At 40.0% G+C, this 27,132-nt stretch overlaps 2 protein-coding genes across 2 annotated transcripts in view; both read right to left on the bottom strand.

Moving 5' to 3' along the window:
- The window catches only part of ttll12 (tubulin tyrosine ligase-like family, member 12), a 41,906-nt gene extending 32,007 nt beyond the window's left edge, over positions 1-9,899 (bottom strand). The window contains exons 1-3 of the mRNA XM_034131567.1: positions 9,702-9,899; positions 8,070-8,236; positions 6,229-6,427 (exon numbers count right to left, since the gene is read on the bottom strand). Coding sequence (XP_033987458.1) covers positions 6,229-6,427; positions 8,070-8,236; positions 9,702-9,842 — 507 coding nt within the window. The 5' untranslated portion in view covers positions 9,843-9,899. The remainder of the gene's footprint in view (positions 1-6,228; positions 6,428-8,069; positions 8,237-9,701) is intronic.
- Positions 9,900-10,569: 670 nt separating this feature from the next.
- Positions 10,570-26,893, bottom strand: LOC117483058 (sorting nexin-4-like). The gene is made up of 14 exons (XM_034131212.1): positions 26,804-26,893; positions 26,009-26,133; positions 24,167-24,305; positions 22,662-22,811; positions 22,530-22,577; positions 22,380-22,435; positions 21,730-21,802; positions 21,566-21,627; positions 21,331-21,396; positions 21,064-21,153; positions 13,142-13,241; positions 12,845-12,990; positions 11,864-11,978; positions 10,570-11,786 (listed from the first exon to the last, which is right to left on the bottom strand). The coding sequence occupies exons 1-14, from the start codon at positions 26,891-26,893 to the stop codon at positions 11,739-11,741; spliced, it is 1,308 nt and encodes a 435-aa protein (XP_033987103.1). The 3' UTR covers positions 10,570-11,738.
- Positions 26,894-27,132: the final 239 nt, after the last annotated feature.

Below are 27,132 nucleotides of genomic sequence, written 5' to 3'. Positions count from 1 at the left end.
GTGGAGTCATGACGACTGGATCTGAATTATTTTGTTGTATTTGGTGGTTTGTGTTCCAGCTGTCGATCAGCAACTATATATCCATAATCCACCAGTTAAAGGAAATAAAACTAATGTGTTGTGTTATATTAGCTGTACAATTGACCACATATGGTGTTCTTAGTTTCCATACCTCCTGTGTTTCACGAGCGACTTATCAAGTCTTGGCAAACGGCATAAAACACGATTAAACGTGATAGTATATAAAACCATGCTCGTATCTACAACCTATAGAAATGCAAAACGGCGTCAGTTTAGACGTAATTCTGTCCTCCTGCTTACCGCATCATTTATGAGAAAACATTTCATAACATTAACACAACATATTCGAGGTGGTTTTAAATAGCATATCCGTATTTATTTATTTCTCCAAGTTATGTTTTTGTGTGCACTGAGGAGTCGCAAACAGGCGTTTGTTTAATCATTTTAAGATTGGCTTTAATCAATGTTTGAAAATGAATTCTTCATATTTGATAAATGAGAGGTAACATTTTATTTATGGTATTATTTCCACATATTTCTCTCCATTCTTCCTTCTGCCAACGGTGTCGCAGTTTCTCGTCTCTCCCGTTTGTGTGCTTAGTGCGTACGCATGGGTTAGAGTTTGCGTGGAGGACAGCACATTTTCCCGTCAAGTTAGTATTTTATAAAACGCAAACATTGCGTAGAAACTGGCGTACGCCATTTTTTGAGCGTATATCCCTTTATAAATGAGGCCCCAGGTCTCTCTCTCGTGGTATCTGAAGGTATCTGCTTGGTCTTAGAGTGAGGTAAGGATACCCTTCCTTGGAAAAGGCTGACATTAGCCTTTTTTTTTAAAATTTGGATTTAAATTGTTTAAGGGGAATAGAAACTCTGCTAAGGTTAAACTATAGTTTCACTTTGGTTACTGTGGTTGAGGTGGTTTTGATGAATGTTGAAATATGACATATGCTCTGCTGATGTGGTAATATCACTGCTGTGATATTGAATATTTGACTCTGGCTGGTGATGTCACTGCTGTGACATTGAGGTTTGACTCTGGCTGTGTTTGATATTACATTGTTTTGATTGATATATTTGGGGATCAAGAGAGGGTGGTGTGAGGGACTGTGGGTTCTGAAGCTGCCCTAATTACCAGGGAGTCTCCCATTAACAGAGGGATTCTCCTCCAGGGGCAGTTTTGATACTGCTCTGGGGTTCTACCAGCCCACCAACACCTACTACACCATACACACCCTTTTGCTATCCTAGCGGTCGGACATCCGTGGCTGGAGTGCCAGAAATAGGGATACGACGGGCAGCGTGATGTTAGAGGCCATGTTTTAAACGCCCCCCTAAGCAGATTACGTTGATCTTGCGTGTAGATTCTGGGGGGTTTTGAAGTCCTAAAAAGATTGGACGGCTGTTCACCGGAGCCTTATCAGCACCGGAGTTCGGTATCGGAGACGGCCTAGGTATTAACATTTGTTTGTTGTATCGAAGTTAGATTCCTTTTCAGAAGAGACCCAGGGGGATCACCACGTGACCAGCTGACACCAACGCCGAACAGCTGCGTCACGGAGAGGGCTGTGCGGGTTGTGACACGCCGGAGGAGAGCTGTCAGTTTCTCCACTCGCTGCCGCGAGAGCCTGGCTGAGTTTAATTCCACTCCCAGATAAATGATTGTCTGAGAGGGAAGAAGGCAGCTCTTCTTCCAATTTATTATGAAACCCAGGCTTTGACAGATGCGATACGAGATGTAACGTCTGTAAAGCGACTTCCTCCCTGGAGCGATCCAGCAATAGCAGGTCGTCCAGATAAAACCACACTCTCATCCCTCCTCTGTGTAGTGGCTCCAGCCTTCTCTACACACTTTGAAAAAATGCGAGGAGCCAGGGAATATCCGAACGGCAGACGATTGTCTGGTCTGATATTCCCTGAAATGAGAACCGCAGGAATTTCCTGTGTTTCGGGATGATGGGTACGTGGAAGTATGCATCCTTCAGGTGGAAGTGAACCAGTCGTCCTGGTGAACACATTCCAGCACCTGTTTGATCGTCAGCATGTGGAATACTGACAGATCGAGGATGGGTCTCATTCCCCCAGTCTTTTTCGGGGTTAGAAAAATAACGGGAGTAAAAACCCCTGATTTTCCTCCCTTTGAGGAACCCTGGAAATAGCCTGTTTCAACAGGAGTTCCTGCAGCTCTGAATGGAGCACTGTTCCTGGGATGACAGGAGTGTTTCCTGTATCCCATTGAACTGTGGGGGGGGAGAGGCGAACTGCAGGGTGTACCCTCTGCTGATCAGCCTGCTTATCCATCTGTCTATCAGACACACGCGCTCACTCTGAGAAACACTCGGGCGCACATGCTCGAGATGTTCTGTGGTCGTCACGGCGACGAGCCACGCCAGCGAGCCTCCACACGCTGCGTTTCACTCCGGCTCTCATCATGAGGCACGTACACGCTCAGGGGATGAATGGAGGTGTGTGCAGTGCTGTCCACATGAGGGGTTATAATGGTGCTCATGGGTTTATTATGACTGTGTGTAGGAGGCGTATCTCGGACAGAGGAATGCCGCGAGCTCTGCAGGTTATTAACCGAAGTTAAAACCGGCAGGCTTCTGCAGCGAGCCCTGACGCCGTGGCGGGTGCTGCGGGCGCTGCCGCTGGGGGCGCTCAGCAGGCTGGAGCCAGCTGACATTCTGCCCTGTTCCGCGGCAGTTTTCATGGACTCTACCATGGCGTGGAACTGGGGTCCGAACAGCCCGTCCGGGCTGATTGGAGCATCCAGCAGCACTTTCCTTTATCTCCTCCGAAGCCTCGGAGGGCTGCTCTGATAGTCTCACTATGGAGTGAGACAGCAGAGCGATGTTGTTCGCCGCTGCAGACGCCTGGAAGGCACACTGATGCATCCGGTCAGTCTGGCGGACGACAAACTGGTCCCCGGGGGAGGAAAGCAAGGGACGCGGTGCGGCGACCATGCTGGCCTGCTTCACCCCGAACCGCTATCGCTATTGGGTAATCCCCTGCGCACCCGCGCAGCACTGAAACACTTGTAGTCCACGCCCACCCACGAGGTGGGCCCCACCCTCGGGCTCCCTTCCGGTATAAATAGGAAGGAGGCCCGATAATCTGCTCCCTCCCTCTTTTCTTCAGCACCCCGGTACTGAAGCACTAAAGAGACATTCTACAGATGGCCAGTCCGCCCCTGAAAAAGGTCTATGCACACGCTATTATTAATAATAGTGATACAAATAACAGTGTTTCCCATACATCGACATACAAACCCCACAGATCCTCAACTCCGGTGTGTCTCACTCATTAAGGCGAGCCACGGCAGGCAAAAACATCGTTTTTCATGCTGTAACGGAGGTGATCTCTGGGGCCATAGATCTCGGTCTCCGTTACGTAGGATATAGCTTCATTATTTGCGAAGCATATGTAATGGCAAACTTAATATGTTACCATATTAGGTAAAACCAAATGCAGCAGTTTCATGATGATGTATTCAGTTCATGTCCTTTGCTAGACTTATGATTAACCTTAAGAGTGTCTGGGTCTGGGTGTCAAACACAGTGTCTTGAACAAGTTCCTGTGTTTCTTCCCTGTTCCACAATAAGTTCCTGCTTTCCCCACTTCCATCTGTCTTTAACAAGTTCCTGTTTTAACTATATGTACAGTTTATGTTCCTCTGGAAAGGCGACAGTGACAGGTGATGAAGTGTTGTTGAGCTGTCAAGATCCTATAAAACTTACACACACACTTCTCTCTGCGCGCTCTCCTGCAGTATACTCTGTACACTGTGAGACTTGTGCCTTCGAAGCACTTCGAATAAAGAACCAGAAAGACAACTGTTTGTTTCACCAGTGTATTGATTGATCATTGTGATTGTGTATCTCCACAGTATTGACTAAGTCTAAGATTTCCGTAACACATATTAATTTGTTCCACCCTAAAACATTGCACAGGAAGAATGTGAATATATGTAATTTATGCATCTATTTGTCACAATCTGTCTATGTTTTAGTTTGTCTGTCTCTGTTTCCTGTTTTAGTTTGAAAAGTGTTCCCCCTCCCGTCTTGTCTGTTGCTGGTGATTGTGTTCACCTGGTGCCCTGTGTTTTCTCCTCCCTCCTCACCTGTGTCTTGTTGGTTTGATTAGTCCTGTGTGTATTTAGGTTCTGTTTTCCTGTTAGTCTGGGTGTGTGTGAGATCCTGGTTGCTGGTGTCTGTGTTCACATCAGACAGTCATATTGAGGCTGTGTATCATGTACCACAATGATGAATAAATGCCCACACCGGGTTGTATTTGGACGTTCTGCCTCTGCCTCCTTACTTGGTCGGGCCGCTCAATGGTCAGCTTCACACATGCACTGGTCAATTTTGATATGTTGTGCTATTTTGATTCCATAACATGTTTTCTTTCAGGCTTTTGGAAGGAAAACGTACAAAATGCGTCACGTGGTGTGCTAAAACACTTCTTGGTTTAGCTTCCGCTGGAAATTTAAATCTCAAAATGGCAAAAGAACAGCGATAAAAACGTTCACAGAGAAGACGACAACAATTGTCACTTGCACGAAGCAATGTTAGACAAAAAACGAATGATCCCGAACACGAAATACCTTCACGGAGTGCGTCGAGGCGCAAGCTGTCATCCAAAGAACAGGAGGGTTTAGGTAGCGCCTCACAGCAATCTTTAAAGGTCATTTTCTCAAAATGAGTTTTTTCTCCTCTTCTGAGTGAGAAATGTCCACTTCAGTAGCACGTACATACACCAAACCTTCCAGTTATATTCCTATCAATATTCTGAAGGTTTTTACAAAAGGGTTTGTTCATATGTGACCTGCTCTATCGAAATCAGTCGCATTGACCCGAAGACACATTTTGAGTTGTATACACTGTTGGAAAGAGGAGATTCCTAGCTTTCTAATGATATCAAGATTGTTTTTGTACTCCAAATATTAAGCAAAATATGTCACATTATATAATGACTGTCACCGAGTCATCATTTTGAGAAAAAGGCCTTCAAAGTTTCCTCTTCTCTGGAATCCATCGATCTGATTGATTATTAGCGGAGCAAATGATCAAAATAGTCCGGAGGGAAAATATTTCCGTTTGGATTACTGGTCTGGGGGAAGCTCGCGAGTGTGTGTGTGTATGTGTGTGTGTGTGTGTTTGTGTATTTTTGCGTTTGTGTGTATTGTGTTTGTTTCCCGGGGAAAACACTCACGAGAAACACCGGCTGTTGTTATGCTTGCTGTGACGTTAAATGACTCCGTTCTCCGCTTGTAAATATGCCGTTACAAGCTTCATAGTTGTATTTATCATCTAAATTTGCCGAAACAAGTTTAATATTCTGAAAGCCAAGACTTTGTTTAATTGAAATCAGATGAAAACAAACTGTAACGGACCCCGCCGTGTTATCTAGATAACTATATGCCTTACATTCATAATTTCAGCCGGAGGGAGGGTGAGCTGCGCTACGGAAGAGCAGATTGCGAGCGAGAGGTGCCTGTCATCTTCCCTTCACAAGCTTCACAAATGTATTTATCGTGTGATTTTGGAAATAAAAGTTTCATATTCTGAAAGCCAAGACTTTGTTTATTTAAAATCAAACAAAACACCCGAACCCCGAAAAAATAGTTTTTTACGCAAATCCACGTTTATTTTGAAATGAGCCGTTGCGACATCCGACTGATTTCGATAGAGCGGGTCACATATATCATTCATAGCCTGAATTATAACATTGTATACCTAAAAACATGGCGAAAATTGATATTTTAGAGCTGTTGACAGTATTTTCTGATTTATGGAGTGATAAAAAGAGATATCCAAAATCCCTTCTGTAAAAACTTTAGATTCTAATATGACTACAAAATGAAACAAGAATTTCGAACCTGACTTTATCCAATGTTCAGAATTGTATTCCTGAAAGTATTAAAATATGCGCATATTTAATGAGATTATGGCTCATTTGCATGGGGGGGGGGGGGGGGGGGGGGGGAGTGCGGCGCCCCTACAAACAGAATCAAATGATGTGGGAAACACTGGATATTAATAATAATAATAAATAATTTTATTTATTTATTTTTTATAATTTATTTTAATTAGAATTTTTTTTATTTTGAATCATCTCGCGATCCCCCCTGTAATAGGGGACCTTTAAAGTCTTCAGCGAACACAAGATTAATATACATAACTGTTGGTATAAATGAATAACACGTACCCCCTCGGAGAGGTTATAAGTCTGGTTGTACTTCCACATGTTCTCCATCACCAGCTCCACTGTGTCTGGGTCAGGGGCCTCGCCGTGGAAGTCCACCCCCATGAGGGCGGCCATTCTGGGCAGCAGGCCGGGGATCTGCTCCAGCTGCTGACGGCACTGTTCCACGCGGTACGTCCAGGCGTGATCCACCAGGAACACACTGCAGGCAGCGGAGAGGAAGGTTGACAAAGTTCAGGTGTGTATGATTTTCAAAGGCTAAAGATGTGACTTGACACAAAATGTGTTATTTGGAGAAATTAAATTGTGAAATGAAAACAGACTTTGAAAAATGGAACTTAGAAGTGAAAACGTTCATAACTTATTAAAAATTGAATCCAATGCAAATAGGTTATTATTATCAGGGGTGCACATAACTTTTTTAGTGAGTTACTCAGATGAGTACCAAGAGACAGCGTTTGGTACTCACCCCACACGAAGCGTGGTCCTCCTCAGTGTCTCCTTCACTGTCCTCAATTTACACTTCTTGCATGCTAGATGATGAAGATGATGAAGATGCACCTCCCTGTCTCTTTTTAAGCCTCCGATTTGCTTTCTCCAAAACTTGTTGCCAAAACTGTGAAGTCCTTGCATTTCCTGAGGCCAAGTTGAAGGATCAAATACTAAGAAATGATCACATGACTTGAAGTCATATCTGATTTCAAATGTGGGAAGTAACAAAGCACACTTATTTACTCAAGTACAATTTTGAGATACTTGTAGTTGACTTGAGTATTTCTATTTTATGCTACTTTGTACTTCTACTTTTACTCCACTACATGTATTTAATACCTTTAGTTACTTTACAGATGTGGATGAATGATGTGAAATCTAATCAAGTGTTAAATCAGACTTTAGTTCCACCTGGAGTAAATCCACAAGCTACCCTGCAGTCTACAAAGTCATTCAAACTAGCTGCACCTTTACCAGCTTTGAGAACACTTTCATGATCAATCATTATAAAACATATCATATATATTATTCTGAAACGGACCAATCTGCACAATGAATACTTTTACTGTCTCTACTTTCACTATATTTTGATAATACTTTTCTAATTTTACTTGAGTAACATTTTGAATGCAGGACTTTTACTGTAACAGAGTATTCCTACACAAGATCTGAGTACTTCTTCCACCTCTGTCTGATTTCAAACTCTTCCATAACACCCTGAGTAAGTTTGCAGCTGTGTGTTTCACTCCACTTTGGTGTAAATAAAACTGCAGCAGCTTGACCACAGAGCGTGAACGTTGTGATCAGATGATTTTGCGCAGTTCTCCAGTGTGTGCGCGGGGCACAGAGTGTGCTCAGGGGAGTCTCCCACCGCAGCCAGTTGGCGGACTTTTGGCACAATTCTGTTGTTTATACCGACGTTAACCCTGTCTGTGCACACGGCGACCAACTCTGTCGTCCAGTGATCTAAGCCTCTGCATCCTGGAAAGCTTCACAGGTCCGTTGGTTATGTCCTGCGCGGCTCACCCAGCTCCAGTTCAATCAGTCATAGAAAGATTTTTTGCAGGGAGCGAAACGGCAACGTAGCTGCTTAATGTCTTTGGGTTTTTTGACATGCCTAGTAGTTTACTCCATTGAGTGTTGACAAGAAACACGTGTAGACGAAATATGTGTTTTGTTTTGATGTTTTGAGGTACGCAAAGGCGCGTAGTGACACAAGTGACGTTACGCAATTCAGATTTGTGCCGCGCATGCGTACCTGCGTACCAGTTATGTGCACCCCTGATTATTATAGGTTAAATACTGCTATATTCTTCTGTAGAGTGGGATTTATTGGCCTGTGGCGCCCTCACCTGGTCGGCTCAGAGACCTGCAGCCCACTGTCCCGAGTCACAACCACTTTAAGGCTCATCCCTGCTCCTGGGTTGACCCTCTTCTTCTCATTCTCTTCATTCTCCTCCTCTTCCTCCTTGTCTTGTTGGAACTGCATGATGCCAAAAACTTCCCCAGCATCATAAATCTATGACACAAAAAATGTATATAGATAAGAGTCATTATTTTCACATGTTACTTACCAGACTCCATTAGCGAATTTGTCAATTTTAGTTTTGCCTGCTTCTCATTTTTAAAAAAAGTTGTGAAAAAAACCTTTTTATAATGTTTTTATCAAAGTCTTTTGCAGTGGATATTTTTGTCTCGAATGACTAATGTGCGTAGACGATTTGTTACACAGTGAATTAAAGACCGATTTGAAAAATTTAAATTGGAATTCCAAAATAGATCTAGAAAATAGCCTTGTTACAAAAAAATCAGGCCATTTGCACCAACACAACCAAAGTTATTGCTAAATGAAAAGTGAAAAATGACCCATATGGACAAAAACGTCCACAGTGATACCGGAGGGTTAACTACATTACATTACATAGTCCGGCAGTGGCTCAGTCAGTAGGGGCTTGGACTGGGAGCCGTAGGGTCGCTGGTTCAAGTCCCCGACCAGACCTAAATATGGAGTGTGGACTTCTACTTGGAGAGGTCCCAGTTCACCTCCTGCCCTGCCGTGGTGCCCTTGAGCAAGGCACCGGACACCCCCCTTCCCCCACCACTCCCATTGCTCCCCGGGCGCTGTACAATAGCTGCCCACTGCTCCTAGTACTAGACTCCTTGTACTAGGATGGGTTAAAAGCAGAGGCCAAATTTCACTGTGTGTGCTGTGTGCTCTGCATGTGTGACCATTAAAGAGGGTTTCATCCCTCCCTATTCTATTCTTCTATTCTACATTACATTACTTGTTAGACGCTTTTATCCAAAGCGACTTACATACTCAATACTGTGGGCAATCCCCACAGGAGCCATTTGGGGTGAAGTGTCTTGCCCAGGGACACAACGACATGCTGACTGCAGTGGGGTTTGAACAGTGACCCCCTGATCCCAACACCAACGCACAAACCACTGCACCACACGCCTCCCCAACTACCCGGTAACAAAGCTAAACTGAAGTGTAAAACATATATAAAGACAGACATTACATTGGAAAAAAAAGGCAACATGTAATGCCGAATAAACTGGAAAGTATGAGTGTTGATAAAGATAAGATATATTCAAAGTGTAAGTTTGCAAACAATAAAGGAAAAGCTCACTATTCAGATTTGATAAGCGAGTTTGCAAAATACCTTCCCCTGTGATCAATCATGTTTTAGTTACATAGTAGCCGGGTAACCAGTCGTAATCTAAGGTTTTGCTTATTTTACATAAAAACATGATATCGGTTCTACAATATATAATCTGTAATTATTTGCTAGTAGCCTTACATTCATGCAACCCGGCGTTTTTTTGGCCATTAGCAGCAAGAAATGCATGCAGAACATGTATAGTTATGTTTTCCTGCTGTTTATCCAACAACTGTGCTACAGTGACTGAAACGTTAGCATTGAGCTACACCTTATGGTACTCAGGCGTGTAACGGTGCTGCGTTGGCAGAGACAGACCTCGTTGGTGATTTTGTCATGCAGGCTCCTCCAGTAGATAAGAGGGATTCCGGAGGACTGCAGGGCCCCGGCATGAAGGGCCACAAAGTCCCTGAAGTTCTCGTCCTCGTTTCCATTCATAATTAAAGTGTTTGTTGTCATTTGGCTCGTGCAGATAGCACACGTGGAGTTGGACGGAGCAAACCCGGAAATAGTCTGACAGCCAAGCAAGCAGTGCATTGTGGGAGAGTCTTTTTAAAGGGAACTCAGCTTTATACTTTACGCCACAATATTTACACCACTGTGTTAAGAGTTATTGTATAGGTTATTATAACCCCTATACGATACTCCACAAACAACAGCAATATCTACTGTATATTGTTGTAGGTCTTTTTTGTCCATTATTGAAAAATGAAATACTTATTTATAATAAAACTCTTTCTTTTTAATAAACTGACTTACACACTTGAATTCCATCTGTAATAAAATAAAACATAAATAAAAATGAATTAGACTTGATGATCACTTTCCTTTATTAGAAGAACATTTTTTTTTAACAATCATTAACTTATAAATAATAACTAGGCCTGATGTTTTTTTGCATGAAGTCTATTTTTTATTATTTATGTACATATTACTGATAATACCTTTAGGAATTAAAGCTATTTTTTAGACGACATATTTATATTTAAGTAAAGGATCTGAATAACTCTTCTGCCACTGTCGATGGAGTTATAGAATGTAAATGAATGAAAAATCCTTAAAGGCCCTAAAATAATGGGACAAATATATAAAAAATCTGACTATCACTGGATTATGAAAAAGAATGGTATTTCTGAGTCAAGGTTTTAAGAGAAACTGAATACAAATAGTCATTGGTTTGTCACATGTTTATTCAAATAAATTAATAAACAAACAAGAGATATCCATCCAAATTGAGCATCAACATTAGAAATATAAAAAGGTAAGGGGTAAATGGAGTTATCAAAACTCACTTAAATACACTCACAAAGCTTTTAGCTGGAAAGCCTCGGACACGTCATATATCATGTTATTTAAACAGTCAATAAATTAAGGTCATATTTAATCTAAACTAAATAGAATTTTAGGCTGAGTATCGATAATCTTCTGTGCAGTTTACTGTACATTAGTACAATACATTGCCCTGGACATGGTTACAAGTAATCAACATCTTGTAGACTCTTCACTTTGATTGATTAATTTAAAGCATGAATGTCTTTAAAATAAATTAAACAAATGATGTTAGAAAAAGAAAAAGTAGCGGCTAGTCACCAATAAATACAAGGCATCAAAAATAACAAGGGACTTTTAGTGTGGAGATCCTCTTTTTTCAGGGCGTCTTCGTCCACATGTTTGGCCAGTTTGATTAAGAAATGTCAGACCTACCTTAAGGTTACCTTAACCAAACCAAACTGGTAACATAGGTGTACAATCCCAATTAGTACTCATGAATATTAGAACAAAACAACATAGGGGTAGGAGCAGCCTGAGGGCATTGGGCCCATGCTATAAACACTGAAGTCAGCATGAAAACAGAGCCAACACTAGGGTTCACGGCAGGGGAAAGCCCCAAATCATCATGAGCTGTCAGAACATTGCAGTCATAAAGTGGAGATGAAGTGCTTCACTGAAAAGGGGAGGACATGATACTATAACATTCCTTTGTAAACCCATTTTATAAACTGGCCCTCTACATCTTCTTTTACCATGCAGTGTCTCTTTATTGTGACAAAAAAATGGTCTTGGGTAAATATTGAGAATGTTAACCCTGGTCTCCAGTGTCCAAGTCATGTGCTTTTGTGTGATCCATCCCACCCTCCCAACACTTTTCACTACAAAAAAGCTTAGCAGTGAATGTAAATCACTGCTGAAAATCAGTTGCATATGAACTTATTTTGTATAAATGCTTGAAACGACATAATCTTTATGTGCATTGTTTACGGTGGTTGTTTTCAAACCTCAACTAGCTCACATTGGCATCATTTCCCAGCATGCACAACGGAGCATCGCTGAAATCCTTTGAATATGGCTTCAACTTTACATCTTTAGGAAACATTCTTTGGCATTGCTCCACATTTGTATTCCCTGCAGGGAGAGAAAGGAAAACACATGAACAGACAGTTGAACAGTTACCTTCTCATAGCTAATGTGCTGTTCCGTACCTTTTTGCACATGCTGACTTGCATGACAGCGTAGTTGATGAGCGCCTCCCGCAGATCTTTGTCTTTCTGCTCCTTGAAGCGCTGCATATCCACCCATGCCTTTTCAACATGTTCTCTGCAGTATTACAGATCAAATGAATCTCACACTTTTGGCAAATGCATTATCTATAATCTTGATCATAAACAGAACATTCTTTTGAAGAGGCCTTATTGTGCTTTTTTGGGTTTAACCTTCCCTGTAGTGTGTTATATAGGTTTATGAGCATGTCAATGGTCTACAAAGACTGATTGAAATCCTCACATCACTGTTTAACCCTTTCGCTTCTATTGGCTAGCGCTCCAACACATTGTACGTTATAGGCTATGGAGCTGGACATCTCTAGTGGTTGACCAGTCACAACAGAGCCAGCCAGCTAACCAATCAGAGCAGACTGGGCCCTGGTGAGGAGCTGTGTGAGCTGCTCACTCCCCCAGGTGTTTTTACTGGTTGGATTCACTTCTGGTCGGGTCCAATACAGCGAATCAGAGTTCTGGGAAAAAAGTATGTTTCTTCTGAACAGAGCGTGAGAATCTTCGGAAGTACACAAGGACAGAGTCAATCTTTATCTCTGCTCCTGTATTCACTCCTTTACTTTCCCAAGGAATATTTCACACAAACTATTCTTTCCCAGACAACCAAACATTGTACACAGATATATTGATGCCCAGAAAGGACCTTGAAAAGAATATGTGTGTGTGCTGGTGGGAGGAGGTGTATGTGTGTGTAGCAGGATATCTGGGTCAGTGAGTGTAAGTGAGAAGAGAATATATATAGGATTACTTAAAACAGTTCAAACAATACATGTTCACTAAAATACAGTTCAAAATAATACATGTTTACTTCAATACAGTTTAGAACCATATCTGTTAACTTTAGGCCCCTTCAAAAAACAACTTTACGGCTGCTTTATCTTCAAATATTAAGCAGGGCCCATTACTCACTCGCACTCGACTGTTTTGTCCTTGACCGCCTCCTCCCCCTCCTCTATCAGCTCCTCCAGCAGCTTCAGTCTGGCCTCCCTCTGCTCGGGTGCCTCTTGGCCAAAAAGCTTGTTGGTCATGCCTTTGAAGGAGAACGTCCGAACAATCTAAAGAAAACGGAATCACAGAGATTTAGTTGGGAAGATCTCCTCGACAGTCTCACCTTGGTTATGACAGAATCAACCATCACTGCCTAACAATAGCAGACAGGAACACATCAGGTATATGACAGTGAGTAACAATGGGAGTTGAGTGTACCCCTGTAGAGAGCTCCTCATGCTGCTGCTTCTTGGAGATCAGGTCCTGTGTGGCCATCTCGAGCTCAAACTGGGTCAGCTCATGTTTTCTGCACACTGCCCTGCCAAAGCAAAGTGTACAATATAATATCACATTTCATGAAGTTGTTATGTCAAGTCTTGGACCTTCTCAATATAACTATAATTTAATTACAGTTTCCAGATATTGCAAGAGGCCGATGAGTCTCTTTGCTAATTATCAATGGTCTTTGCAATTAACAGCAGATGTACCCATGTTAAGTAAATTGGCAAAGGTCAGAGGAACTCCAAGAGAGGTCTTCCTCAGATATAATACAGTTAAAGTCTTGTTAGTTAGTGGTTCATATCCAGCATGCATTAGCTAAGAAACGATAAGGATGTTGGTGTGTTAGTTAAATGTAAAGAAATGTATGTGCGCTCATGTGCAGACGATATATATAGTTTGTTAATTGGATAATTCATATCCTGCAAGGCTCCTAAAGACTTCATGAGATAATGACCTTTTGACATCTGGAACTTACATGTTGCTCTGATGTTGGTGCGTCCAAGTTTAGGAGACCTGACAATGTGTGTGCGTTAAACATGATTAGGGAACATGTTCGTGTGTCATTTAGGATACCTATAAGTGTCCTGTGTTTCTGAATATTTGTGGGACCATTTCTGCGATTGGTTGCTGTTGAAGCAAGGTAATGTTTCCCCATTGTTGTTTGGTGGTGCGCAACTAAATAATAATGATTAAATCAACTATTTCTGTGTTTGTGTTTCATTGATTCCTCTCTGTTTCATTCTTTCCTGTTGTGTGAGTGCTGGATCTCCACAACATTTTGGAGGTTCTACCGAGATTGCCGATGCTGGAGGTTGCTGTGTTTTTCCCTGGAGGTCTCAACTCACCCTGATCAGGCAGCTACATAGAAAGCTGTGGTAAAATCTCGAGGAATTGAGAAACCAGACTTGAGACTTCCACAGAAGAAATACCAACTCACAGTAAGCAAAACGTATTTGGAATTAAATGACTTTTGAAGTTGTATTGGTTAAAAGGAAGATGCAGAGGAGTGGATTTGGGATATTTGCACAGTTATGATTGAGATCTGTTGATTGTTTGTTTTGTTTGTTGGTCTTGTTTTATGTTGATAAATGTTTATACTGGAGAGATCACTGTATCTGACCTCGTAATCTGCCTGAGAAGCTAAGGGTTTGATTGAGGGGATATGATCTTTGCTAGCCGTAAGGACATGTTATGCTGGAGGAATCACTGTATCTGACCTCGTAGTCGTGAATTCTGCCTGAGAAGATCCTAATGATTGTCTTAAGGTTCAGATATTCATTTGGCTGAGGGGATATGATTTGCTTTGCGAGCCAAGTGCACATCCGGTCCGTTCGGTAATTAAGAGATTAATAAGCCCGATCTGAGTTCAGGGAGTTAAAAGTATAAAACTTGCCTGGCGACTCTGTGAATTCACTACATACAAAAGTGGAGTTTTCCATGTTTTGTCAGACCGTAATGTAGAGTCTGTGATAAAGCGCTAAATGTTTTGGTATACCATAGTTTGTTGTTTTAATTTCTTATTGGTCAAAGAAGCCCCCCTTTCTTCTGAAAAGGCTGAGAGCTCCAGCCGGGGTGTGTCTGTCTTTGTCTGTGAAAGTATCTCCCCCCCTTCTCCTGATTCTGCTCTAATTGTCGAGCAGCAGCCCGGAGTGTGTCTGCTTGTTCTTTCGTCTAATGCCTGAAAGAAGGCTGCTGAGTGTTTCTCTGTTTAAAACAAGGAGTGAAAGATCAACGAGTGATCTGAAGTTGGAGTGAATACATTGAAAATGAATAGATCAATGTGTGATTTGAAGTATTAGATATATTGAAATAAATAAGAAACAATGATTTGTTGCTATTTAAACATAGTCTTTGAGAACTGATTGTTACCATTGCATTGCATTGTGAATTTCATGGTATTTGTCATTTGACTAAGAATTGTACTTAATTATATTTCAAAGGAACTTAATTACATACAGTAACGTTAAGGCAAAGTAAAAAGAGGTTTACTGAAGTATATGAAGTACATTAAGGTAAAGGTTTTATTCAAATTAAATATAATAGTGGATTTTTCCACCTAGTATATGACATAGAAAGAGGAGAATTGTTAAACATGAAATAACAAACTTACTGTAAGAAATATATATTGTAATATTATTCAGGAGTTGTATTTATCATACAATAGTGACTCTCATTTGATGGTTGTTTAAAGTAGATAGGAAACTGAAAACGCAAACGATTCACCACAATTGTATTTTTTAAGTTTATGAAGAAAGAGTAGTAAGTAGTAAACAGGAGGTTTTTATAAGTTTGTCAGTCAGAAGGAAGCTGTTAATGTTTAAGCATGACAGAGGCTCTGTACGATGCTTGCTCAAGCCCTTTCACACTGTTGGATAACATAAGAGGTCAAGTGTGATTGATGAGAGAAGCTTGTGGACAGGAGCAGCTGCAGGGCGCAGTGAGGAAAGAGAGAGACAGGAGAATTAAGATGTTTTGAAGAGTCTAGAGAGAGTAAATGTTATATAAAGTTAACTACTATTCTGGAAAATGTTCCTATGGTTTACTGTTTTATGAGTAACATAACATATAAATATATTTATATTACTAGATATAAGAACAACATGCTTATCTAGGTTAACAGAAAATTGCTATTAACCAGTTTCAGCTGCAACTATCCTATCTCTGTTCTAAAGAGAACATACGTTGCATTTACAATTAATGTTAAGAAAGTTCACAATTTATATCACTAAAGACCGTTTTGGATTAATGGATTGTTCTTTAGGCCCAGAGATATTTATTCTTGGAATATATGGCGTGTCTGTCATAAACATTCATGCTTAGATGGAATAAAGTGTTGAGATGTTGAGATGTTTTTTTGTTTTTATTGAAACAATTAAGTGATGAGGAAAGAAAACTGTTCCGTGATGAGGTTTTAGCTTTAGTAATGAAGATTACATTTTGTGAGGAAACCACCAATAATTCCTTTAAGTGTTCCAAAAAATATATTCATTAACTGTAATCAGATTACTTGTTTTTCAAATATAGCGCGGATTGAATGCAGTTACTTGATGTTTTGTATTATTACAACCTAACCATGCTTGTAACACAACTTAGATAAACAATTAGAAAATGAATAGAATAAGCAAGTAGATAAAATATGAATCTATAGTGTTTAAGGAGGGTTTCCTTGTTTTGCTCATTGACTTAGAACTGAAGTAAAGGAGAATGGTGTTTTATGAAAACTGTCATTCCTCATGTTTTTAAAGATAAATCATCAGTTTTGATGGACTTTGATGTTGAAATGCATCGTGGTGGAGAATGAATACCTTTTTGGTTTCAAATTTAAGAAGATTTTAAAGATGATGTGTATGTTCTTTTCCTGACTAGAATTTAAAAGCAGGATGTCAACTAGACAAAAGAGATTTTACAATGTAGTTGTACTACTTTTGATGAAGTAAAGAATCTGGGTAAACTACCACCATTAGTTTGTTTTAACATTCACATGTTTCAGCATTCCTGACCATATAGACACTCAGCCAATTTTGTAACCCGTTGGGGGAGAGATTTAAATTGAGTTTTTCTCTAGTAGCTGATTGGCTGTGATTACAGCAGCATTGGATAGTTATGCGCCACCTTTGGGTTGTACTCTGAATCAGTGTGTTGGTGAAATGTTGCTCACTACAGAAACAGAAGAAGTGTGCAAAGAACGCATCTCTGAGGAGGTTTTGACATTTTGCTTGTGATGGACATGAACCCTTGTTGTCAAGGCAACAGTGGTGTGAAGAGGAACTGCAGTTTTTGGGGATTTCTACTGTCCAGAGGACAACGTGTGTCTGCTGATTGTACCACATTGATCCAAGAGTTTCCTTCCCTCCAGATGCCAGAGAGAGTTTCCTTGAGCACTGACCAGGGCCCTTTCTAGCTTTTTGGGGGCCCTGCCACTGACTACAGCTGCAGAGGACAACGAATCACTGACTGTTCTCATTATGACAAGATCTTGAGACAGGCTTGTCTCAGACTGTTCAGACTCTGAAGAAATTATGCAATGATTTTACGGCATAACTGTGCAAGAGTTTTCCAGAGGGTGGTGCAGAACATTATGCTTAGTGTTTAAGAAGAGAGGCTGCTTGTTTAACGATGGTCTAGAATACTGAAAAGATTAATACTATTAATATCCTTTATTTTGCATACAAGAAATCTGATTATTATATCACACAGAATAATCTTGAAATATAAACTAGCTATGGGTAAAACGTGTGGTTGTTATACCATTGTTATAATGAACTGAAAGTAAATAGGGAAATAGTCAGGTTAAAGATGAACGGATTTGATATCCTAGAGAGGGTTAGTTATAGTGTGAATAACTTTACAAAGTATTTACTAATGTATTTTGAAGAATAAATAACAAAAACTGTTCACCTTAGGTCTAGCTTTAGACTTTGATAGTAAAGGAGTATTTAGGTTTATTTTTTATATATCTGACATTTTTTTTAAATATGTTGGCTATTCACTAGATAGAGATTTATTGAGGACATTTCTGAAGATTGAATATTTGTTCCATTTCTAATATTCCTATTTAAAACGTAATTTTAGAGTAACGAAGGCTGATGCTGAACTTGGAAAAATGTGTTAGTGGTTTGCATGTCGTAAACAAAAAGGCTTTGGTTTGTTCAACCACCAGTTAAATCTGCAGTAATACTGATCTACTTCAGTACCTGGTACTGTAAAATGGTTTGGTATGATTGATTTGGCTAAAACTTTGTTTAACATCCTGATGTAACATTATGAGATATGTTCACTTCTAAGGGTAAACAAATTAATAAAAAGGTTTATTATTATTATTAATTAATTTAAATATTAATTAAAAAGGCCGATGTCTGCAGGTTCGCTTAGGAATGCCTTGCAAGAACATTTGTCAGGCTTTGTGTTTCCTAGGGGCAGTACATTAATGAAGTTTATTGATAATTTGTTTGTTTAACATCTGAAACAAATTGTGCTGCGAACATGGGAAAAACTTTGTTGCATTGTTTGACATCAACACAACAATGTCACTGATTAAAAACTCCAGCTGGTAGAATATCAAAGTGCACTACTATAGGACATGAGATCTCGAGACTGACTTAGACTTTGCAAAGACTGAATGAATGTGAATTGATTTGTCAATTCCTGACTGTTACAGTAAAACTGACCCACCGACAGAGTGATTTTATTTTGGGGTATACATAATGCTTTTGGCAATGGATTTCTGATTATGCCATATTAGTTGAACCATTGTGAGACATGACGCATGAAATTTGTCTGACTATGCATGATCCCTGCATGGCTTGATGACTATGTAACTTGATATTTAACATTGTTGATTCTTTTTGACAGGAGAAAGTTTTCTTGATGAGTCATAGGACTTTGAAATAACATTGTATGAGCAGATGGGTACTCTGAGGTATCTTACTTGGGGAAACATGGTCTCTATGGTTTAGAGGACAATGTTTCCAGGAGGGGTATAATGGGTTTATTGTTCTTGTTCACGTGAATTTTTTAACCCTCACATGATCCAGAGGGCAAATGAAACAACTTTTTGCCTAAACAACTTTTTGCCTAATGTTCGAAGTTGAGATCTGATTGGTTTCAGCACCGTGGCTGAACAATTTTGCAGAATATGTTTGTTGTGTGCTTAGGAAATTGTGGGTAAGTAAAAACACAACACAAACAACATTTCATGGTTTCAAGAAGTTTAAAAATTATAGGTAAGACTCTAAGGCCTAGTGGTCGACTGTAGGCTGTTAACCCAGAATGCAAGTGCTATTTTCTACCCAGGTCAAAGCTGTCTTTCCCTTGCAATCTGAAGGAGGGAAAATGGATCATTCTGAGGCGGGGTTTAAGGAGCTGCGTCTGGAGGCAAACTGGAGTGTCAATGAAGGCAGCTGGATGACTACCTTCAGTTTCCAGCTATTCTTCCACTGCTATTGTCTTATGGGTTTGGGTCAACACGAAGAACAAAACCCAAGATGTCTGAGATGATTTACAGCCAAGTATATTAGTAATCTCAAACTCCAGAGAAGAAGATCTACCGTTAAACTGTTCTTTTAAAGAAGTCTCAGTTTTTCTGACTACAGTTCCGTCCAATTCAAATGGTAATGATGTTGCTTCAGATGTCATCAAGGGATGTTGCTATGAGATGGGACATCACAGCATGAAGGCTAAGATAGATATTCCATCTAAAGGCTACGCATGAAGATCGGAACGTGCACACCCTGAAGAAGTGTTTAATGGACAATATAACAGAAGCAGAAAGAGTGTACGCCAGTTACATCTTGCTATAAGTGTTTTGGAAGATTTTTCATTATGTATAATCAAGTATTAAATTGAATGTTACTTTGTTATTAGGTTATGTATGTAAGTTTGTTAAACTTGAATGGGACAAATTGTTTTTTTCCTCTTAAGCATACTGAGGTTTTTTAATGATTTTCCATTTAAGTAAGAGTAGATTAGCGCAAATTGTCTTTTCTTCCACTTTTTGTGTTATAATCAAAAAGGTGGTTTTTTGGCTATTTGTGAGTAGTACAGGTAACCCTGTGATTTCTGCCTTGAGTAAAATGATTATTCATTGATAAATATTTTTTAGAAAGTCATTTTGGACTTTCCAGGGCGGATCTCAAAAGGTTATTTGTAAGAGTTTTTTTTGTATGATCTGGAAACTTAAATTAATAAAAGGAGGGAATGTTATGTCAAGTCTTGGACCTTCTCAGTATAACTATAATTTAATTACAGTTTCCAGATATTGCAAGAGGCCCATGAGTCTCTTTGCTAATTATCAATGGTCTTTGCAATTAACAGCAGATGTACCCATGTTAAGTAAATTGGCAAAGGTCAGAGGAACTCCAAGAGAGGTCTTCCTCAGATATAATACAGTTAAAGTCTTGTTAGTTAGTGGTTCATATCCAGCATGCATTAGCTAAGAAACGATAAGGATGTTGGTGTGTTAGTTAAATGTAAAGAAATGTATGTGCGCTCATGTGCAGACGATATATATAGTTTGTTAATTGGATAATTCATATCCTGCAAGGCTCCGAAAGACTTCATGAGATAATGACCTTTTGACATCTGGAATTTACATGTTGCTCTGATGTTGGTGCGTCCAAGTTTAGGAGACCTGACAATGTGTGTGCGTTAAACATGATTAGGGAACATGTTCGTGTGTCATTTAGGATACCTATAAGTGTCCTGTGTTTCTGAATATTTGTGGGACCATTTCTGCGATTGGTTGCTGTTGAAGCAAGGTAATGTTTCCCCATTGTTGTTTGGTGGTGCGCAACTAAATAATAATGATTAAATCAACTATTTCTGTGTTTGTGTTTCATTGATTCCTCTCTGTTTCATTCTTTCCTGTTGTGTGAGTGCTGGATCTCCACAACAAAGTGCTCAAGTACAAGCCTTGACATAGTAGCGAAAGACCAATATCCAGTGAACAAAGATGTGATTAGGGTTGCAAAAGTCCAGGAATATATATATTAATAGTCACAGACATTACATAAGATTATCATTTTGAGTTATTGTACTATGGTCCTGTTCTTCAGACATGAGGGGAGACCACATGTCTGAAACAATGGTTATATAATCATACTATCTGCTATCTGTAGCTAGTGTTTTAAGCATGCCCTTACAAAGCTTGAAAATAGTGTCTGTGCTGAGGGGTCATTCATGCAAACTGAGATAAGTGTGTTTACTTAACATAACTCCTAATATAACACCTACATTTATTTCCATAAAAATGAGAATGATAATGTAGATATGATTATTCCCTCCAATATGGTGTTTCCTTTTGCAACTGCAATATTGGTCAGATATTCTGAGATACTGGTTCAGCTAATATTGGGTCTTACCTCAGAGCTTCAGCATAGAAGAGATATTCTTTCAGTTGGTCCGCGTAATGTTCCTCTTCTTCTAAGATATCATCTATTGAGGCAGCATATCTACAGGGGGGTGAAAAACACTAAATGTCTAATCTAGCAACACAGAGGGTAGAGGCAGCATCAACCTCACAGTGTAAAACGCATCTGAAATTATGTTTGTCCAGGAATTATATATAAACTTATGGTATAATAACAGAGAAAGAGTGGTAATCTGTAAGGCAGAGAAGATTGACTCACGCATCCATATGATGACCGGCACTCTGCAGTCCATCCCCCATCTCTCTCTCTATGGCGCTCCACTCACTGCAGTCAAAACATGGACGCACACAGTTAGCAAACTGCCAGGGAGAGTCTGTCACACTTGGCTGCAGAATATATTCAATATAATACATTTTTGTTAAGACTATTATGATGGTCACATTTAAGTAATCCTTCACAGCAAAGATTGGTTATTATATGCCGGTTGTCAAACCTGAAGACCCTCCCATAGTTCCCGTGGACCTTGTAGACGCCGTAGAGTCGATCTGCAACCCTCTAGAAGAGACAAAGACAATATTAAAGTTCAGTCAATTCAAAGTAAACATTGAATATTCCTAAATGAAACTCAGAGAGAGAAAGACAGGTAGAGAGACTCACAGCTCGTGCCCGGAGCAGCTGAGATGTGTGAGACTGCAGCTCATCACTGTAGTGTTTCATGTCCATGAAGCGTCTAAGTGAGACAAAAGGAAGACACGTGTACAGAAGACAGGGATTACAATCATTTACCCACTTATTTTAAAAGTGTTTGCATTTATTCATCATTTTTAAACAATGATAATAGTATTAACAATAATGTTTTCATAGTGAATTAACCGTTAAAGGGCTTTATTTTTAAACAAAAAAGCCAAACATTAGATGTCTCTAGGTTCTCCAATGTGAACATTTGCTTTGATTGAGACGGACTAAACATAAATGTAATGGTGTACTAAAGCTTGTTCTATAAACCAAATGATTAATTCATTAATAAAGAGAATAATTAACAATAATAAAAAAAAGGATAATAATAGAAAAAATAATAAAACAATTGCTCTTTGACTGATCATACGGATACTATCAACAACTGGTATAGTACACATAAAGAGTTTTCTAACACCCTATTACTTGTTACATATAGTTATCTCCACCTAAGATAATTTTGTATAATAATGAATTAATTATTTTGACATGAATGTTGATTTTTGACAACATTTCATTCAAATTGAGTACCTTTGAATGAACTACTTTTTGTTGAGAAAACACTCACTTACTTATCTGGGTTTCTCACCCTGAAGGTGGCGCTGAGAGCTTTCAGCCTGGAATCTGCCTGAAATAGGAGAAACAAGAAGTGGTCAAGCTTTGTAAACACTGAACATCTTTATAAGTAAATTGCCTGTAAGAATAGAGATTCCTCAAGGTACCTTTGCCTGAAATCCCGTCTCATACACCACTTCCTTCCAGCCATGTTCCTGCACACACAGCGGTGAAAAACAACATTCAATCAGCTGCAGATCTGTTATCATTCATCACTGATCCACAGCTGCAGCATGTACCTCGGTGAGGAAGTGGTGGAGGATCTTGTCGTTGGAGAGGACCGGATGTGATGCCACACGCAGCAGGAAGTTCTCCAGCCCCACCCGACGGCGCTCCACAAAGTCTGGGTCCATGTTGTCTGCCGACAGCTTGTGCCACACGAACTCTGCCTGCATGAAGGAGAACAAAGAGACCGACTGCAGTTCATGTTTTACTTGATGATATTGCAGTTTAGCTGGATTATTCGTCTTTGATTTGCATCGTATGCTTGGTGAATAATACGCACAGTTACACACCTCTCTGCACTTTAAGCCATAGAGATGAATAAAGCATGTTTTAATCTTCTAATTGACCAAGTAGTCTGGTGTTGTTTTTTTATTGATGACTGACGTTTTATATTGTGCATTCTGAAAATTACCAAATGTTTGTCCCTTTTCCCATGGAGTAAACAACAATCATAAAAACACACAAAGGAGCCTACAAGTAAAGAAACATTCTGTAAATATTAGTAGTCGTGATCTTTTACATTTAAATGAAGCATTCTATAATTTATCTTTAATGTTGATTCCTTGTTCTCTACTATTTATTACCTCTATGGCAGATATTTTAATAATACATGGAGCAAAAAAATCCAGCTCCATATAATAAGCTATTATGTTGTTATAACAATAACGGAGCGTCCACACAGCAGCGTTAAAAAAATCTTGGAACGCTTCTGCCCATTCACTTTGAATGGGGTGACGTCACTTTCCCTCACTTTTCGCCGAACTGCATTGTGGGAAGCAGAGCGGAGATTTTCAGGATTTTCAGGATTCAAAAGTTGAGCAATGTTCAACTTTTGAGGCTGAGGTGGACGCGTCAGCCAATCAAATCCCGTTTATGCAAATCTGACAGTTCAAGCTCTAGCCAATCAAACCGCGTGTATGCTGAGAGAGACATACCGCAGGTCATTTCCTCATATTCCAAAAAATGGAGGAGAAATTAGCGGTAGGGAATCACCCGGTGCTTTATGACCAGTCCCTATTTACCTACCGGGATACAAACCGGAGGAGCCAGGCATGGAGGGAGGTGGCAGAGACAGTGGTAGGTTTTCGCCTGTTTGGGGAGTTTATATCCAGTTTACTTCGGGCTTTTTTGCTTCGTATGTCGGGGGCGGGAGATTCATGTGATTGGTTGTTGGTGCCTTGCTCGCAAAAAATCCCCAAGCTTCAGATATGCCCACCTCCAAGATTTTTTTAACGCTGCTGTGTGGACGCTCCGTAACTGTTCCAAAGATTACTAGAAGTAAGCCAGAAGCCATTGGTGATTTGTCAACTTACTTCCTATTCAAATCAAATCAAATCAAGTTTTATTTATATAGCACATTTTTAAAACGATTTTTGGTCTAGCCAAAGTGCTGTACATATAATAAAAATACCCTACAGTAAAGACACTGTAGTACATGTCTTTACAATACATTATAATACATGTTTTAAGAAAGACATAAAGCAAGGCTGCAATCCTCGAAAGCAGACGCTGAACTCACCCTCTTCTCGGGCAGAGGAGGGACCACGATGTATGGAAAGGTAACTAACAGGTAGTTCCGCAGCAGCTCAAATTCACTGTATCTCCTCCACAGAGAGTCGGGAGCTGGGTTACGGCCTTCAGCGAGAGCATCCATTGGCCTGTGAGGATTCCATTAACAATTTTGTTTAGTATTTTGAGAAGTAAGTGTATGCACGAGATGGCATCTCTGCATTCCTTCTCAAGACATTTGCAGAAGAACTGACATCAACTGACATAGTGTCCCATATTTCAAAAATCTGTTGATCTTCACACCATCCCCACCCTCTGGAAAAAAATCAATAATAAAACCTGTCCCCAAAAAACCTTGTCCAAAGGTAAACAATGATTTTAGGCCTGTTGCATTGACATCCATTGTCATGAAATGTTTTGAGAGGATCATGGTGCCGCTGCTAAAGAAAGAGGTTGATGTACATTTAGACCCTTTTCAGTTTGCCTACAAGCAAGGGCGTCATAGCATCACACACCTGGTCACTAAACACCTGGAAGACCCTAAGGCATATGTACGCCTACTGTTTGTGGATTTCAGCTGGGCTTTTAACACACTGCAGCCTCACATCTTGCTTCAAAAACTGATAAAGATCAGTATAAATCCTTTTATCTTGAAATGGTATTTTTCATTTTTAACCAATTGCACTCAGCATGTCAGGGTCAACAATGCCGTCTCAGAGCCCCGGACCATCAGTACAGGAGCCCCCCAGGGTTGTGTGAGCTCCCCGGTCCTCTTCACACTGTACACAAACGACTGTACGAGAATCCACCCGGAGAATTATATCATCTAATTCTCAGATGATACAGCCATCCTTGGCTTAATGCACAAAGGCAGCAGTTCATCGGCTTATCACTCTGAAATAGAGAGATTTGTGCAGTGGTGTGATTTTAACCATCTAGTGCTGAATGTGAAGAAGACTGAGGAGATGGTGTGGGACCCAAAGGCAGTGGGTGACCTTAGGCCGGTGGTTATCCACAATGAACCCATAACTCAGGTCAGCTCCTATAAGTACCTTGGTGTCCATAGATAATACACTCAGCTGGAAGGCGCATGTTCAAGGTCTGTGCTCTAGACTTCAACAGCGGTTGTATTTTCTGCGTCGACTCCGGGCTTTCGGAGTCGACCAGAAGTTCATGTTACTGTTCTATCATGCCGTGTTGGAGAGCATCATGAGGTATGGTATTAATGCCTGGTATGGTAACTTGACAGTGCAGTCAAAGTCACAGATCGCTCGCCTGGTACAGACTGCTATGAAAATTATGGGGGTTAAAAAACACCCATCTCTCCAAAACATATACGAGCAGTCCATTATCAGACAGGCAAAACAAATTGTGTCTGATCCCACCCACATACTCCACCCAGAATTCCAGCTCCTACCTTCTGGTAGAAGATTCAGGGTTCCCAAGAGCAGGCTGAACCGCTATAAGCACTCATTCCTACCTATGTCCATTAAGCTTCTTAACATTCACATGAAATGAAATGTAGTCAAATGTAATGAAATGTACTTTTTAAATGTTGGCCATGAGGGTTGTGCAATAGGTCGCCATTGTCAGTATGTGCGTCTGTGTATTGTGTTTGTTCAAACGGTGTATGACTGATGATATGTGTATGTCTCTTAATGTCTACTATGTTTGTATATGTACATGTATGCGGAACTGCAGGACGGAGTCCAGAACAAATTTCCTTACGGGGACAATAAAGTATATCGTATCGTATCGTACAACAGAGCTCAAACAACAGGAAGTACAAGTCATCTCAGCTTGACCAACAGAACTTCCTTTTGAATGAGACAGTCATTTTTATAATTCTCACCGTGTTTCAATAAGGTAGACGGTAAATGTCTCCTGCATGTTCACTGCATTTTTCCCACTCCTTTTCTCAGCCTCGGCAACACAGATCTCCATCCTGCGCAGGAGAGTGGGGCTCTCTTCCACCATCTGAAGCATCACAGTCAGCACCATTATCACCATGTGGAAACACTTCTGCTTCCTCTTGCTTTAAAGCTACTGTAAGCTAACAGCTGTCAATCTAAACCACGAGATATTGACGTTATTTATTAAGCAAATTATAGTAGCATGAAAATAACAACACTTGAAGGGTCATACAGTAAATTACCTCAATTCAAATTTCAGAATTTCAAATTTAAAGGTGTTATTGTCATATGCACAGTAGCTACAGTGCAGATATGACAATGAAAAAGTCCCAATGTGCAAGTAATGCAGATTAAAATAAATAAATACAATAAGCTTAATAATGCAAAGACTGTAAATGCAGTTATCTATATACATGTAAATAGAATAAGATAGACAATAACAGAATGTCAAATTAAATATTGTACAGTCAAATAAAATAAAAGACTGTTTATTGTAGTAATAGATATTAGGATAAATAAATGGTAAAATGCAAACAGATGAATGTAAGCGAAGGTATTAGCTTAACTGTTCAAGACTGACATGTATCTATATTTTCAGTCCATGACAGTCTATGATGCTAGCTCTGCCCTGAGCTTTAAAATGTTAGCTCTGTGACAAATAACACAGCCTTTATCCACTGCTATGGTTAGGGCTAGTATAAAACTAAAACAGAAAGAGGAAGCTACTAATGTACCGTGTTGTTTAAGCCGTTTCTCCCGTCTTCAGCTGTGTGTTGTGAGTCGTCGTCAGCCGCTACAGACTCTTCCCTCCCATCCTCCGCCATCCTCCTCTTTACTGATGTCGCTTCTTCTGAGCCACGACGCATGCGCAAAGCGTCGCATCACCCAACAGATGTTAAAGGCGAAAGTTGTAGTTCTGAGCCAAAGCAATAGGGAGCAGTATTTCCCCAAAAGTAGTAATACTAACATGTAAAGTACAGTATTGTAATCAAAATATACCCTGTTAAAATGTTATTCTGCTGTTATATTGTAACTTGTAATTATTTATCAATATTATGTATTA

Source organism: Trematomus bernacchii, unplaced genomic scaffold, assembly GCF_902827165.1.
Source record: "Trematomus bernacchii unplaced genomic scaffold, fTreBer1.1, whole genome shotgun sequence".
Classification (NCBI taxonomy): domain Eukaryota; kingdom Metazoa; phylum Chordata; class Actinopteri; order Perciformes; family Nototheniidae; genus Trematomus; species Trematomus bernacchii.
This window is presented reverse-complemented; position numbering and strand designations above follow the sequence as displayed.